This window comes from Rutidosis leptorrhynchoides, chromosome 6, assembly GCF_046630445.1.
Source record: "Rutidosis leptorrhynchoides isolate AG116_Rl617_1_P2 chromosome 6, CSIRO_AGI_Rlap_v1, whole genome shotgun sequence".
Lineage (NCBI taxonomy): Eukaryota > Viridiplantae > Streptophyta > Magnoliopsida > Asterales > Asteraceae > Rutidosis > Rutidosis leptorrhynchoides.
Window position 1 is genome coordinate 24,765,373 of NC_092338.1, and position 17,704 is coordinate 24,783,076.

The 17,704-nt window shown below is 34.8% G+C and overlaps 2 protein-coding genes and 1 pseudogene across 4 annotated transcripts; 2 read left to right on the top strand and 1 right to left on the bottom strand.

Annotated features, from left to right (window-relative positions):
- Window positions 1–147: 147 nt before the first annotated feature.
- On the top strand, window positions 148–12,786 carry LOC139852374 (uncharacterized). 3 transcript variants are annotated; one of them, XM_071841658.1, is made up of 5 exons: window positions 148–403; window positions 771–990; window positions 1,130–1,790; window positions 1,874–2,060; window positions 11,616–12,786. In XM_071841658.1, exons 4-5 carry the CDS (start codon window positions 2,042–2,044, stop codon window positions 12,731–12,733), a joined length of 1,137 nt encoding a protein of 378 aa, XP_071697759.1. In that variant the 5' UTR covers window positions 148–403; window positions 771–990; window positions 1,130–1,790; window positions 1,874–2,041; the 3' UTR covers window positions 12,734–12,786. The 3 variants fall into 3 exon arrangements, 2 of the variants coding, with proteins under 2 accessions (XP_071697759.1, XP_071697760.1); XM_071841659.1 differs by having other exon boundaries at window positions 1,130–1,441; window positions 1,589–2,060; XR_011761052.1 differs by lacking the exon at window positions 11,616–12,786 and adding an exon at window positions 3,197–3,716 and having other exon boundaries at window positions 1,130–2,060.
- On the bottom strand, window positions 733–3,452 carry LOC139852375 (probable galacturonosyltransferase 12). The gene is made up of 6 exons (XM_071841660.1): window positions 3,242–3,452; window positions 3,053–3,117; window positions 2,813–2,971; window positions 1,518–2,108; window positions 1,114–1,416; window positions 733–1,033 (listed from the first exon to the last, which is right to left on the bottom strand). The coding sequence occupies exons 1-6, from the start codon at window positions 3,450–3,452 to the stop codon at window positions 749–751; spliced, it is 1,614 nt and encodes a 537-aa protein (XP_071697761.1). The 3' UTR covers window positions 733–748.
- Window positions 12,787–13,467: 681 nt separating the features above from the next.
- LOC139853475 (disease resistance protein At4g27190-like) lies at window positions 13,468–16,411 on the top strand (annotated as a pseudogene).
- Window positions 16,412–17,704: the final 1,293 nt, after the last annotated feature.

Genomic DNA, 17,704 nt, shown 5'->3' on the forward strand with positions numbered 1-17,704 from the left:
GTATGAAATTACAGAATGTGAAAGTGATACACAGTTTTTTAATCTTATATAATCTACTCAAATTATTATATAGCTCTACTCATATCGGAAATCAATATGAAATTTTGTTCATGAACATCATTTCCCCAACATGATAATATCGTCTTTTTCTAATAGTAACTGTTTAACAAATTAAAAATGTACTCGTCGTACCAATTAATTTGGAACGGAGAGTAACAAACGCACAATCTCAAATTTTATACAACTCCTGCAAAATGGTTGCACCGGAAAACACTAACTGGATCTATGAGTATGGTTTGATTGATGATATATATGTACCTGATGCTAATAATTTCACAGTTCCTGTTTCTGGATTCAATTGGCCTGTTCATTCCACCTTTAATCATTCATCTTCAAACACTAGGTACTCTTTATTTCTTCAATTTTGTTATCCGCACTATATTGTTTTTCTAGGGTTAACATTTGCATGCTTTGTGTTATCTACTTTAGGTTTACGGTTTGTCTTACTATTAAATTATTAATCCTGTAGATTATGTTTATAATACTTTATATATTGCTGAAATTGTGTAGGCTAGATTGCTTTAAGTGTATTATGGATGGATAGGGATTAGGGACATAGGGTATTATTGGTGTATTCGATTCGTTCTCATTAAATCAATAGTCAACAAAATACAAAACCTTATGGATTGAATACAAATGTAATGTAATATACCAAAAAAAATAAACATTGTACTGTAATTGCTGTATTCTAAGATGCTGTGATGTGACAGGATTTGATGAACTTATCTGAGAAGTTTACATACTTGGTCCACAATTTTCTAAGCTCTGGAAATGCTATATCCAGCCAAGGTTTCGCTCGACCATTAAAATGTACAACCGCAGCCTGTTGAACATCCGATTCACTCGTGTTCTCCTGGTAGCCGAGGCCCAACATATGCCATAACGGATCGATAATGTGTACATGCCCATGAAAAGCTATTAAACCTGGAGGTAATGTTCCTAGTTGCCATAAACTCAAATCTGATTTCAAGTTCTGCATAAGAAAAACAAAAAGTCAAAATCTTGTTTGTGTTGTGTGACCTTTTTTTTTTTTTTTTTTTTTAAATTGCTGACCTGTTCAATCCAATAGTGGTAATTCTCGGTTATGTTGGTCTTTCTCCAAGCTTGGAGATCAAATATGTTCATGCCGTATGCCCAAGCACATTCATTTGCGTTAAAATTCTTTGATATCAATGGGTGAGAAAAGTTCAAGTAGCTTTTGAACCTTTTCGACATTACAAATTTATCACCCCCTTTACATGTTTCAACGGCTCCGTTTACTTTTCCGTTCATGTTGATCTCCCATAGAGGTGACAAATCAGATTGAACAACAAGGTCATCATCTAGGAACACCACCTTGTTAAGACTTGGAAACATCTGCACATATAAGCACACAGTAGATGTAAGTTTTGATTAATATAATTAAAGTTAAATTTGATTTATATGAGTTCTTGTACATGGGTGCTAAAGACGGTCACCTGTGGCAAATATATTCGAACATGGTTCATGAGCGAGTTGTACTTTGGACTCATGGCCTGCAACTTTGCAGCGATGACATGAGGTTTCTCAGTGTTATTAGCCACAATGGCTGATGACCCACCTCTAAATTGAGCCCGAGCCTTTTGATCTTTTTCCATAGCCTCCAAAACTGGGACCTTTCCCTTTGCAAACCAATCAAAATGGTGCAACGCCTTGACTTCAATCACAGCTGGTGCTAAAGGGTGTAAGGAGAACCATGCTTGCATTGGAGAGTAAGTTTTTCTATCGGTGATTATATGAATGACCACCATTTCGGGTCTTAATGAGTTGTAAACTAGAGATGTTGCTACAACAGATGCTGCAAGGATGTTATCAGATGCAAGAACAAAGTGGTAGTATGAGTTGTTTACTAGTGTTGGTACAAGCTCGGGCACAGGAAGTTGCAAACGAGCGGCTGCATTGGTGGCGTGCTCGTGGGCTAACCGTAAGGATAGGCAATGAAGGGGTTTTGGTATGGTAGTAGATGCCACGTGCCGATACAGGTATTCTTGGATTTTGGCTTTTCTAGTCCTTTGTTCAAGAAGTGTTACCTAAGAAAAAAAATGCAATTAACATGGTTATTAGGATAGGTAGAACCATTCCAGAGTAAAGTACTTAGTAGGTCGTTATGGTTTTATCAAAGTTACTGATTCATTCCCTTCTAATTATGTCGATAATCCTTTAATTATAAAATTGTTACCTTTATAATTATAATCTAATCTAATGAATGTTAATGATTTACTTATTAGTGATATAGATATAGATTAAAGGACTATATGGGCAACAAATTCTTAAATAAAGGATTATCTAGGAAATAAGTTTCTAAATAAAGGACTACTAACATAATTGAAAATTTTAAAGGATCAAATCGTAATTTTGATACAACTATAAGGACCAATGAAGTAATTTACTCATTATTCCAAGATAGTCTAGTGGTTCGGGACCTCATATTCTCACAAGAGGTTTCAGATTCAAATCTTAATAGCAACATTTCAGGGAATGGCATGGGAAAATGGTTGGAAACGGTCATGGGATAACCCGGTTTGACCAGGTTTATTTGAGAAAGTTATATTCACCTTCCCCCGAGTATCCTAATGAAGGAAAATCTTATTCATTTAATAGTTTATTAGGATTGATAGGTTCAAATACTCCCAACTGTATTTATAATTTTGTTACATCTTGTGAATACATGGGAATCTAAATAGAAAATGACAATTAGGTCTCATTGTGGTAGAAAACTAAAATGGTAAGGTACCATGGATTTAAGCTTGATGGCAAAGGTCTTTGCATCTAATTTATTCTTGCCTTTCATGCTATTAACAAATTCTTCCAAAGTTTGAGGAATGTTGGTCCCTTCTACTATATCATCATGGCTCGATGGGTCCTCCAAGATTTGATAAATTTCTTGTGGAACCTTTTAGAAACCAAATATACAATTTAGACTCAAAATTTTCAGAATTCATATAAGCCATAGGTTTGTTGTTTAGCATATTACATCTGAAGTTGATTGAAGGTTTCCGCTATTTAAGATACCTGGTGCTAGCTTTTTTCCTACACAACCTACAAAATGTTAAGAATCATTTATTTAAAATAGTGAAGTTTACCATAAAATTTGAATACTAATGACTAAAAACATCAGGAGGATAATAATGCCTTGAAGATTACTAGTTCAAAGTTCTTGTACCGATTGTTGAGCATTTGGTTTGATCTTGAATGGTGTCAACAGAACTTATAATGAAGATGAACCGTAGAAGGAATGTGAATACTATAAGCGAGTAAAAAAGTATCTTGTAAGACAACCTTCGAGACCCGATCTTAACTTTTATGAACTCCTTCACACCTTTCCCTTGCAACAACGTAACATGTCGTAAACTTGGGGAAATATGTAATTGCATTTTGATTAAATTCAGTGAGACCAAAAACCAAACCTGACCCGTAAAGGGTTCTAAACAAACACCCTATGGTTCGAGATGCCGGTTTAGTTTTGTATGTTTTTGGTGCTAGTATAAAACACTAAATGTGTGTAGATAGGGAGGATTGTGTCCTTGAAATGAAAGGAGGGGCATGCCTTATGTGCATATGTTCAATGTAGTTGAGGTTTTCCCATCTCATACCTAACGTTTACCTTGCTTAAGGTTTAGTGTTTTTGTCCCTCAAAAAGTACTCGTTTTTATTAATTTATAGAAATTTATTATATTCTTTTTTAAATAAGTTTCATGTGTTAATTAACTATTTATATACTTGTATTATATGTAAAAATTATTATATACCAACTTAAATTATTTTGGTAATTTATTTTCAGAGATCATAATACTTGTGTTTTTAATGAATGCAATTAAATTATACTGTAAATGGTTGTTTATAGGATTATGACATGAAGCTTGAATAAGGTGTTGATCTTTTTTTGAGTCTTGGCTTTTAAGACGGGATACTGTCAAACTTGAACACCTCAATCAAGTATTTTATTTTCATGTTTTAATGAACATTCTTTTTCTTGTTAATAATTATCTTAACGAAGTTTTAATTCATGCCTAAGTAACTGCAAGTTCCAACCAGTCACAATCATATCGCTACATATATCTTGATCGTGTTGGTACACACGAAAGATAATGCCCCTCTTGGTTCTCTGTAATTAACCAAACCAGAAATAATTGTAAGTGTACTCATTTACCTCGCTCATTAACCTTTTGTGCGGATCAACTCGATCACAATATGTTATCGATTTATCAGGCGTGGATTGTGACGGGTTGGAAGGTATATCTGGTACATATATTTTTAGTATTAATTAATCTTTTTTTTTCCCTTTTAAGTTGATGTCCAAAAAGTTATCTCCAACTCTTTTCTTCCCTTGCTGTTAAAAAAAAAAAAAAAAAAAAAAAAAAAAAAAAAAAAAAAAACTTATCTTGTTTTCTTCTTTTCAAGTTTCCGTCTTGTTGGTCGCCATTGTCTCATTTTAAAAAACCAAGCATAAAAATGAGAAAAATAAAAAACCCTTTTACGGATTGAATTGACCAATATATACTTTCATAACTTATCGGTTGTCACTTATGGGTAAAGTTATATTCCATCCGTCCAATTTTTTTTTTTTTTTTTTTTTGGAACAGCGATTGGTGGTCCGTTATTTCATTATAGGCTGTTCCAAATTAATAGTTCAATCTGATAAATAAATAGATAATTGTTATAATAATAATAATAATATAGATATGGATAGTCAATTTTGGTGTATACATATAGTCAATTTTGGTACACAAAGTATGTATTTTTATATTGAGATTTTAGGCTATAAATACTCATGAATGCAAGCATTAAACTTGCACCATTTCTCACACTTACAAAGTGTTTCTTTCTTTCTCTCCATTATCATCTTTGTTCTTACACTTCATTATTAGTATTCTAAATCAAGAATCAAATCACTAAAGGTAGTTATAAGCCTACTGAATTATAACATCAAGAATCAAACCACTAAAGGTAGTTATAAGCCTACTGAATTATAACACGTTATCAGCACGATAATCTTAATACTAAATATGGTTGGCTCTGCCACCAAAATGATATATGGTCGGTTATACCACCAAAATGATATATGGTCGGTTATACCACCAAAATGATATATGGTCGGTTATACCACCAGAATGATATAGGTCGGTTATACCACCTGAAAAAATATATGGTCGACACTGTCGCCAAATTTTCATTTATGTTTACTAATATTTATATTTTTGTTATATAACATTTATTTATGATTGCTTACACATGGTCGACACTGTCACCTACTTATCATTTATGTTATATTAAATTTATGTTTAATGTTTATATACTTATGAATATAAATTGACTCTAATTTATCATGATGTTTGTTTTAATTTTTGATAATAGAAAATGTCGAATCTGGAAAAGCTTAAATTTACTCCTTTAGAATCAACTGGAAACAACTACATGCCATGGGTTATAAAAGTAAAAATGCATCTTAAATCAATGGGCATTCTTGAAACCATAAATGAAAACAACACTTGTTCTGAAAAAGAACAAGCTACGGCATGTTGCTTTATTCATCAACATATTGATGAATGCTTACAAAATAATTATGTGACTGTAGAAGATCCCCATGTTTTATGGGAAGGTCTCAAAAGCAGATTCAATAATCAAAGAGAAATTTTACTTCCAGCTGCAATGGAACAATGGAGAACATTAAGGTTCCAAGACTTTAAGAAAGTAAATGAATACAGCTCAGCTCTGTATAATACATGTTCACAACTTAAATTCTGTGGACATGAAATTAGTGATGCAGACATGATGGAGAAAACTTTCTCCACAATGAATGCTGCAAACATCACAGTGCAAAGAAATTTGAGAATGCTAAAGTTCAAAATATATCCTGAACTTAATTCATATCTCTTAGTTGCAGAGCAAAATGATGAGCTATTAATGAAAAATCAGCAATCCCGTCCTACTGGTACACTTGCAATCCCTGAAGCAAATACTGCAAATAATTATAAACAGGGACAAGGACGCGGGCAAGGTCGTGGTTATAATAACCATCACCATCATCATGCCAAAAGCCATAACTATGGTAGAAACCATCCTTATGGTAATGGTAATGGGCGTGGACGTGGACGTGGTCGTGGTCGTGGCCGTGGTGGTCAAAGAAATAGTAATCCACGAAAATATAAATATCAACCACAAAACAAGCCCATTAAACAAGATGTTGAAGAAAATTCTTCTAAAAATTCTGAAGAATCTTGCTACAGATGTGGTAGAATGGGCCACTGGGCTAATACTTGCCGAACATCTAAACATCTTGTTAAGATGTATCAGGATTCGCTGAAAGGTAAAGAAAAGGAAGTAAATTTTGTGGATAATATTGATCCAACAGTCACTGAGAAACCATCTGATTTATATGAAGATTTCTTGAATGTTTAAGTTGTGTGTCTTTTGAAAAATAAACGATTTAATATCGTCTGTCTTTGTCATTATGTTTGCTAAATGTTTCAGTACTATCTATTTGCGTTTAAAATATTGTGTAATATTAATGTACTCACTATTTATTTCTTATATATGAAGTTCAATATGAATTTTGCTGGAATACAACATCAATCAAGTGGTGGAGATCTCTGTATAGCAGACAGTGGAACTACACACACTATACTTAAATCCGAGAAATATTTTATTGATCTAAAACCAACGGAAGGAACTATACATACAATATCAGGACCTGCTAACTTGATAAAAGGGATAGGAAAGGCAAATTTCATACTACCAAATGGTACAAAATTTTTAATAAATGATGCCTTATTTTCTCCCAAGTCAAGCAGAAATTTATTGAGTTTCTCCGACATATACCTTAACGGGTATGATTATCAGTCAGTGACAACAGAAAATGAGAAATATTTAAGTATCACTGACAAGAGTCATGTGGTTGAAAAACTGCCAAGACTTAGTTCTGGATTACATTATACACATATAAATGTACCAGAAATACATATGGTAGTTAACGAAAAATATATTGATCCTGGTGTATTCAGTTTATGGCATAACAGATTAGGCCATCCAGGATCAACAATGATGAAAAGGATTATTGAATGTACTCATGGACATCCACTAAAGGATAGAAAAATCCATCATGATACAATGGTTCCATGTACATCTTGCTCTCTTGGAAAATTGATAACTAGACCCTCACCACTTAAGGTTGAGAAAGAATCACCAATGTTTCTTGAAAGAATTCAAGGTGATATATGTGGACCAATTCATCCACCATGTGGACCATTTAGATATTTCATGGTTCTAATAGACGCATCTAGCAGATGGTCTCATGTTTGTCTGTTATCAAGCCGTAATGTGGCATTTGCAAAATTTCTTGCCCAAATTATTAAATTGAGAGCTCATTTTCCTGATTACACCATTAAAAGGGTGAGACTTGATAATGCTGGTGAATTTACATCTCAAGCATTTAATGACTATTGCATGTCTATAGGAATTGTTGTTGAACATTCTGTTGCTCATGTGCATACACAAAATGGTTTAGCCGAGTCATTGATTAAACGATTACAGTTAATCGCTAGACCATTGATAATGAGAACAAAACTCCCTGTATCTATATGGGGTCATGCAATTTTACATGCTGCTGCATTGATTCGCATCAGACCAAGTGCAAGTCATAAATATTCCCCCCTACAACTTGCTTTTGGTCAAGAGCCAAATATTTCCCATCTTAGAACATTTGGTTGTGCAGTGTATGTTCCAATTGCGACACCACAACGTACAAAAATGGGTCCTCAAAGGAGGTTGGGAATATATGTTGGATATGAAACATCTTCAATATTAAGGTATATTGAACCTATGACAGGTGACGTTTTTACAGCACGTTTTGCTGATTGTCATTTTAATGAAACATTGTTCCCTAGATTAGGGGGAGAAATGAAAAATAAAGAAAATGATGTTTCATGGTGTGAACCTCAATTAAAGTATCTTGATCCTCGCACAAAAGAATGCGAGACAGAAGTTCAAAAGATAATGCATATACAAGAACTTGCAAATCAATTGCCTGATGCATTTACAGATACGAAAACGGTGACAAAATCATATATACCAGCAGTAAATACTCCAGCTCGAATTGAAATTCCAAAAGCTGGCAATAACGTCACTCATGAATCTTTGCCACGTCAGAAACGTGGAAGACCAATCGGTTCAAAGGATAAAAATCCTCGAAAAAGAAAATCAGCTGATAATGAAGTAAAAGAAAGTGTTCAAGAAGAACCACAAATCAGTACTCCTACTGCAGAGGAGATTGATGATGTCAATACAGAAATTGCAATCAATTATGCATATTCAAAAATATTATGGAACCGAAATGAAATGAAAAATCTTGATGAGAAATTTTCATTTAATGTTGCATATGACATCATGAATAATGATGATGATCCAGAACCAACATCTATGGTTGAATGTCAAAATAGACATGATTGGGCTCAATGGAAAGAAGCAATACGAGCTGAATTAGAATCACTCAATAAAAGAAAAGTTTTCGGATCCATCATTCTCACTCCTAAAGATGTGAAACCTGTAGGATACAGATGGATTTTTGTCCGAAAAAGAAATGAGAAAAATGAAGTTACAAGGTATAAAGCTAGACTTGTAGCTCAAGGTTTTTCTCAAAGACCGGGAATTGATTATGAAGAAACTTATTCCCCTGTTATGGATGCAATTACTTTTAGGTACTTAATCAGTCTGGCAGTTTCTAAAAATTTAGAAATGCATCTCATGGATGTTGTGACTGCTTACCTATATGGATCACTTGATAGTGATATATATATGAAGATACCTGAAGGATTTAAGGTACCAGAAGCATCAAATGCAAAACCCAAAGAAATGTATTCGATTAAATTACAAAGATCTTTATATGGGTTAAAACAATCGGGACGTATGTGGTATAACCGATTAAGTGATTACTTGATAAGCAAAGGGTATACAAATAACCTTACTTGCCCTTGTGTTTTCATTAAGAAAACAACATCCGGATATGTGATCATAGCTGTTTATGTTGATGATCTTAACATCATAGGTACAAATAAAGAGATCTATGAAGCCATTCAACTTCTAAAGAAAGAATTTGAAATGAAAGATCTCGGAAAAACCAAGTATTGCCTTGGTTTACAAATTGAGCATATGCCTAATGGTTTACTTGTACATCAAACAACATATACTGAAAAGATTTTGAAACGTTTCAATATGGACAAGGCAAAGCCATTAACTACTCCTATGGTTGTTAGATCACTCAATGTTGAAACTGATCCATTTCGTCCATGTGAAGATCATGAAGATATTCTTGGACCAGAAGTACCATATCTTAGTGCAATTGGAGCTCTTATGTATCTTACAAATTGTACAAGACCTGACATTTCTTTTGCAGTTAATTTGTTGGCAAGGTTCAGCTCTGCTCCTACCAAAAGACACTGGAATGGGATCAAACACATATTTCGATACCTTCGAGGAACTACTGATTTAGGATTATTTTATTCTAACGAATCAAAACAAGATTTGGTTGGTTATGCAGATGCAGGTTATTTATCTGATCCACATAAAGCTAAATCTCAAACTGGATATGTATTCCTAAATGGAGGTACTGCAATATCATGGCGTTCTCAAAAACAAACACTTGTTGCTACATCGTCAAATCATGCCGAAGTGATTGCATTACATGAAGCTACTCGAGAATGTTTTTGGTTGAGATCAATGACACAACTCATTACTGATTCTTGTGGACTAGAACGCGATAAAAGTCCAACAACTATCTATGAAGATAATGCAGCTTGCATAGCACAGATGAAAGAAGGGTATATCAAAAGTGACCGAACAAAACACATACCACCTAGATTCTTCTCATACACTCAAAATCTCATTAAGGACAACCAGATTGAAATGAGATATGTGCAATCTAGCAAAAACTCTGCTGATCTTTTCACGAAAGCACTTCCAACTGCTATTTTCAGAACACACGTTCATAACATTGGCATGAGACATGTTCAAAAGATGTAACAGCTGAAGCGATGTCTACTTGAGGGGGAGTCAACTCCATGCTGCACTCTTTTTCCCTTAGCTAAAGTTTTTTCCCACTGGGTTTTCTTTAGCAAGGTTTTTAACGAGGCAGTAATTTATAGTTGATCTTCAACAAAATAAAATTGCTATCCAAGGGGGAGTGTTATAATAATAATAATAATATAGATATGGATAGTCAATTTTGGTGTATACATATAGTCAATTTTGGTACACAAAGTATGTATTTTTATATTGAGATTTTAGGCTATAAATACTCATGAATGCAAGCATTAAACTTGCACCATTTCTCACACTTACAAAGTGTTTCTTTCTTTCTCTCCATTATCATCTTTGTTCTTACACTTCATTATTAGTATTCTAAATCAAGAATCAAATCACTAAAGGTAGTTATAAGCCTACTGAATTATAACATCAAGAATCAAACCACTAAAGGTAGTTATAAGCCTACTGAATTATAACAATAATAAGTATAATAATGTAAAGTTCCTTTAGAAAAAAAGTAGAAGGTAACACTGTAAAATAAAAAAATACCATATAATAACGTGATTTTTTAAACATTGTGTACTTTGTCCGGAGACTGTTAATATGGCACGGTGGCGTAACAAAAGTAGACTTCTGTTTATATACTAATAATAATATATACTAGAAGTACGGAGTAACATATAGTAGGTCAATTGGAAATTTAATCCGTAAAAGGCTTGATACTAACGTTAAAATCTAAGGGTGTTGAAATTGGGCGGGATAAGATCGTCATATCACATTTGTAATACGTGGACGATACGATGTTTTTTGGAGAATGGTCCAATTCGAATGCAAGAAATCTTTTCTATATCTTAAAATGCTTTGAACTTGCGTCGGGTTTAAAAGTCAACTTTCAAAAAAGTCGATTATTTGGTGTGGGGGTCGATTCGGATGATGTAGAGATATTAGCTAGACGTATGGGTTGCCAAGCCGGTAAATTTTCGTTTATTTACCTTGGCCTTCCTATCGGTGCAAAAATGAGAAAAATTAGTGATTGGAATCCAGTGATTGAAAAATTTAAATCTAGACTTTCGGATTGGAAAATGAAGACGTTGTCCTTTGGTGGACGACTTGTTCTTCTAAAATCGGTTCTTAGTAGTCTACCCTTGTATTATTTCTCGCTTTTTCGGGCCCCGCCTTGTGTGCTTAAAATACTTGAGCGTATTAGACGTGATTTCTTTTGGGGGGTGGGGGGGGGGGGGGGGGGGGGGGGGGGGATTCTTCGGGATCTAAAAAAATTTCATGGGTTCGATGGGACATCACTTGTCTATCTTATGGGGAGGGGGGACTAAACATTGGTTCTCTAAAGGGCAAAAATCTCGCTCTTTTAGGGAAATGGTGGTGGAGGTTCAATACCGAAACCGATTGTCTTTGGACAAGCATTATTCGTAGCATCTATGGAATTGACGGTGGCTTGAGATCGAGGGATGGGCTTGCCTATCCTTCGGCTTCGGGCATTTGGTATAACATTGTTCTTGCAGGTAAACAAATAGATGATCTTAACATCTCTTTCGTAAAGTCTTTCAAAAAAAGCATCGGGGACGGAAGATCCACGTTATTCTGGGAAGATCAGTGGTGCAGCTCAGATTGTCTCAAAAACATATTCCCAAGGATCTACAGGTTAGATAGAAATCAGTGTGCTTCGATTAGAGATCGTATTTCTCCAAATTCGTTCACTTCGACAGCAGGTAGGAATCCAGAATCGTTCGCAACAGCACCTTCGAGCAGCAATCGGATTACACAGGCCCGTAGTAGCAGCAACTTCAGCCCAACACCATCAAGATTTCGACAGAATACCCGTTCAGCAACAGAGGCTGTTTTTTCAGGATGCTCGGCTGCAGCAAATACAGCAGGCGATCCTTCTGTTTCTCGAGCAGTGGGTGCAGGTTTCAAGTGGGAGTGGAGTCGCGAACCTACAGGACGTACAGCAACTGAGTTAGCAGAATTAGAAAACCTACTTCGCGCAATGTCTTTTGATTTCAACACTCGATCAACATGGGAATGGTCGTTAGCAAATAATGGGATCTTCACGGTTAAAAGATTATCAACCATCATCGATGAAAATTTGCTTAAAGTTTCAAACCAATCTTCGCATAAAACGTTGAGAAATAATTTGATTCCTAAAAAACTAGAGATCTTCGTGTGGCGTGCTTTGAAAAAAAGAATGCCGGTTAGGATCGAGCTCGATAAAAGGGGCATTGATCTACATAGTGTCCGATGCCCGATTTGTGACAATGATCTTGAATCGGTAGATCATTCGCTATTCGATTGTCATCTCGCTTGTGATATTTGGAACCGAGTTTTTAAATGGTGGAACCTTGGACCATATGTTTCTTCAAATGGTATCGATTGTATCCATGGGAAATCATCTCACCACATGTCTTTCGGATCCAAAATTTGGCAAGCCGTCTCGTGGGTGACCACTTACTATCTTTGGAAGAATAGGAACATGAAGGTCTTCCAAAACAAAAGTTGGGGTGCACCCGTGTTGTTGAACGAAATTCAAGTTAAATCCTTCGAATGGATCTCGCATAGACTCAAGGGGAAAAATCTCGATTGGTTCAATTGGCTATCTAATCCATCTTTGTATTTGGCGTGATGTTAGTCTAGATGGTTAGCTTTGGTGCAATCTTTGCACCTCGGTCATCTTAGTTTCGGTTTTCGTTTGTAGCGCTCAAAAGTAGCGCATGTTATGTTGTACATTTCTTCGTTTGAATAATAAATTTCTTGCTTTTCAAAAAAAAAAAAAAAAATCTGAAAGGAACTTCTTGTTAGGTGATTTTAAGTTATTAACGATCCGAATACAGGTCAACTGGAAATTTTTAACAAAGTCAATGATAAATCCGCCATTACTTTGACATATGCTTTACAATTAAGGCTTAGAACCAATATGAAATGCACAAATTACATATCATGTATTATGTATAGTACTAGATTACTAGCAATCTTGCTGGTTACGCAAATTATTCTACACAATGTATCATTCCTTAAACCAAATTTGAAACAAACAAGAAACATAGAATTGTTATTCTCACCTTGAATCCAAACCATACCTAACATTTTTACTCACTTGACCTGAATTTCCTAGGAACATGAATATCCTCCATGAACCGAACGTCAACGGCTTTTGTCCTTAAATTCAAAACAAAAAGTAATGCGTGTAACTACGTGTTCCAATTTTGGCTTTGATGATACCAAACAATTTTGTTTTGCTTTCGTTTTAAGCCGTTGATTACGATTTACAATCAGTATCAGTATATACTATATAAGCATATATAACCATAAGCAAAGTTAACTCAACGTCTCTCGTTTCAATCATTTCCCATTTCTTGAATGGATTTCGGTTCTATTTTCGTCGAGGGGAGTAAATCCCTTTATAATTTCACTTGTTCAAGGCTTAAAATCTTTTCTAAATACGATGAAAATGTCTGCGAACTAAGGGAAGAGTTTGCATACCTTAAAGATAAAAAGATGGAAATCAAAGAACACGTAACATTACTCCGAATGGTTGAAAAAACTCCAAAATCGGAAGTAATCAAATGGTTAACGAAGGTTTCTAAAGTCGAAGATTCTGTAAGGTCACTGCTAGAAAGTGCTGATGTGTACGCTGATGGTAGAGGCTACACGATGCTTCAACAGTACCAACACTGTTGTAAGGTAGCAAAGAAACTCGAGTTAGTTAAAGAACTCGGTTCTGTTCATTTTGAAACCGAACCATACTCACCGATAAAAGCAGTTGAAGAAATGTCATTACTGTTTCTTGTGGGCCAGCGGGCCGCATCGGATAAGAAGGAGATTTTGGAGATGTTACATAAAAGCAACGTCAAAAGGGTTGCGGTTTATGGAAAAGGTGGCGTAGGGAAGACAACGTTGATCAAGAACGTGAGCAACGAGCTCTGTTTTAACTATCCAAATTGGTTTGACATTGTTATTTGGGTTCAAGTGTCAAGGGAGTTTGATGTGAGCGCGATTCAGGCTCAAATTGCCAAAAGGATACATTTAAAAATTGAAGCAGAAGACAATGAACACATAATCGCGAGTAGAATCTTTCGCAGATTAAAAGGAAAAAAGATTCTCGTGATACTTGACGACGTTACTTGACGACGTTTGGGAAGAAGTTAATCTAGATGACGTAGGTGTTCCATCACGAAAACCTGGTTGTAAAATTCTGTTAACTACTAGATCACTTAATGTGTGTAGACACATGAATGTTAACGAATCGTTCCAGTTAAATCTTATGAACGAAGAAGATGCTTGGGATCTTTTCGTTCATTGCGTAGGACCCGTAGTTTATCAAGATGGTATTGAATCTCCTGCTAGAAAAATTGTTGCGGGTTTTAATGGACTGCCTTTAGCGATCAAGACTTTAGGAAAGTCAATGAGGGACAAAACGCTGATCGAGTCGTGGCAAAACGCTCTTTTAAGGTGGATTTGCTCGTCGCCATTGTTTAAAAGCATCGAAATCGAAGTGTTTGGGACACTAGCAATGAGTTATTATTCATTACCAAGCAAGATTTTAAAGCAATGTTTTTTGTATTGTTCAATGTACTCGGGAAGCTTCTCGATATACGTCGGTGAGCTAATCAAATGCTGGGTTTTGGATGGGTTGATCAACGAAAGTCTACACGCAGATGAAGCGTTTAACTATGGTGTTTCGTTGATCGAACAGGTTAAAGATTTGTGCTTGCTGGATCATGATTCAGAAGGGACTGTTAAAATGCATGATATTTTTCGTCATTTGGCGATATTCTTGTCTCAAAGTCAACAAGAGTTCGGATTTCATTGTCAATTCGGCCTTCCGTTTTATCAAACGCCCAATGAGTTATCAAGACGAGTTTCGTTTATGCATTGCAAGATGAAAAAAGTAGATGAATTTCCGGTAAATTCGCATCTCACTGTCTTATTTCTTCAAGGTAATCCTATACAGAAGATCCAAAATGAGTTCTTTCGTAACATTAAGTCGCTAAGAGTACTAAATTTAAGTGAAACTCAAATAACTTCTTTGCCTGCGTCGTTTGTTTGCTTGAGTGAATTGCGTTCGCTTTTTTTAAGAGGCTGTCGTTTAAAAAAGTTGCCTTGTCTTAAAACGCTTACTAAACTTTTAACCATCGATCTTTCTAATACACAAATTCGCGAGCTCCCTGAAGGGTTTGAATGTTTATGTAATTTGAGAGACTTGGATCTTTCAAACACAAACTTTTTGAAGAAAATTGCTTCCGGAAGCTTCTCGGGTTTATCGAGTCTTCATACGTTAGATATGTCTGGTAGTGCTTATAATTGGAACCCGAAGATGAGTTCATATCAATATCAAGTAGCAACATTTGACGAGTTATTATCATTAAACAAACTCTCGGTCCTTAAAGTAAGGATCGACTCCATCGAGTGTCTTGCATCTGCATCTTCTTGGCTCAAGAGATTGAGAAGATACGATATCCAGATTAGTCCCGGGAGTTGTGACTCGAACAATCTTGTTGCCAAACACAACGAAAAAAGATTGGTTTTTAAAGGAGTTGATCTTCTACAAGAAGACCTTCAAGATCTTTTAAAAACCACAAGTTCGTTATACATAATAACGTGTGTCGAAATGCAGGAAAAACACTGGCTTAGCTTATCGTCGTTGGTATCACTCACTTTATCGAATTGTGATGCTATAACATGTTTAGTAAGCAAGGAAAAAAGCTCGTGCGAAATGTTTCCAAATCTAAAAAACTTGGTTCTCGATCATTTGAAGAATTTAGAGACTATTATTGACAGGATACACCCGAGAGGCATATTGTTTGTTAACCTAAATACGCTTCATGTTTTGGACTGCCCAAAGTTAAGAGGAACAATTTCTTATGCAATGTTGCGTCATGTTCAAAAGATTAGAGAAATAAAGGTAAGCGGTTGTGAGAATATGTCATGTATCGTTGAACCTGGGGAGCATAAAGAAACTCTTCCGAATTTGAGGGTTTTGGAGTTAAAAAACATGGTGAATTTGAGGACAATATGTGATCGTACGTCTGTTTTCCCAGTGTTGGAGCGTATTGAAATGTCATGTTGCTTGAATCTTCCTGTTAAGATGTCCAATTTATCTAGCGTGAACGAAATTAGAGGTGATTTTAAGTGGTGGAATAGTTTAGAATGGGAGGATGATTCTGCTAAGAGCTCGTTTCTGCAATATTTTCAAGCGTACTCGCAGGGCAACTGCTCGAGAAAGAAGACTAAATATGTAGTGACCCGAACTTTTCCGAACCTTTCTATGATTATATGTTTAATGAAAACTATATTTACATGATTAAATGTTTCCAACATGTTAAGCAATCAAACTTGTTAAGACTTGGTTAATTGAAACGGAAATTTTGTAAACGTCTGATTACCCAGTTTGACCAATGATTCACGAACGCTATAAGTTGTATATGACATTATGATACATAAATGAATAAATATATATGTTTAACATGATATAATGATCATCAAGTATCTCATTAAAAATAGTAACAATAAGTTATATACTTAAAAAGGAGACTATTGACGTATGAAACTCGAAACGATACATATAACGATTATCGTTATAACCACGTCTTACTAAATATATATGAAGCATATTAATACATTGTTATATTATATATAACATGATAATATGATAATTAAATATATCATTAAGTGTATTAACAATGAACTACATAAGTAAAAACAAGACTACTAACTTAAGGATTTCGAAACGAGACATATATGTAACGATTATCGTTGTAACGACATTTAAATGTATATATCATATTAAGATATATTAATATATCATAATATCATGATAATATAATAATTTAAAATCTCATTTGATATTATAAACATTGGGTTAACAACATTTAACAAGATCGTTAACCTAAAGGTTTCAAAACAACACTTACATGTAATGACTAACGATGACTTAACGACTCAGTTAAAATGTATATACATGTAGTGTTTTAATATGTATTCATACACTTTTGAAAGACTTCAAGACACTTATCAAAATACTTCTACTTAACAAAAATGCTTACAATTACATCCTCGTTCAGTTTCATCAACAATTCTACTCGTATGCACCCGTATTCGTACTCGTACAATACACAGCTTTTAGATGTATGTACTATTGGTATATACACTCCAATGATCAGCTCTTAGCAGCCCATGTGAGTCACCTAACACATGTGGGAACCATCATTTGGCAACTAGCATGAAATATCTCATAAAATTACAAAAATATGAGTAATCATTCATGACTTATTTACATGAAAACAAAATTACATATCCTTTATATCTAATCCATACACCAACGACCAAAAACACCTACAAACACTTTCATTCTTCAATTTTCTTCATCTAATTGATCTCTCTCAAGTTCTATCTTCAAGTTCTAAGTGTTCTTCATAAATTCTACAAGTTCTAGTTTCATAAAATCAAGAATACTTTCAAGTTTGCTAGCTCACTTCCAATCTTGTAAGGTGATCATCCAACCTCAAGAAATCTTTGTTTCTTACAGTAGGTTATCATTCTAATACAAGGTAATAATCATATTCAAACTTTGGTTCAATTTCTATAACTATAACAA

Coding starts and splice junctions, on each gene's coding strand:
- LOC139852375 (XM_071841660.1), bottom strand. CDS start 3,452: ATGCAATTACATATTTCCCCAAGTTTACGACATGTTACGTTGTTGCAA. Junction 2,972..3,052: donor ACCTTCAATCAACTTCAGAT/GTAATATGCTAA, acceptor GGTTTCTAAAAG/GTTCCACAAGAAATTTATCA. Junction 2,109..2,812: donor CCATCAAGCTTAAATCCATG/GTACCTTACCAT, acceptor TTTTTTTCTTAG/GTAACACTTCTTGAACAAAG.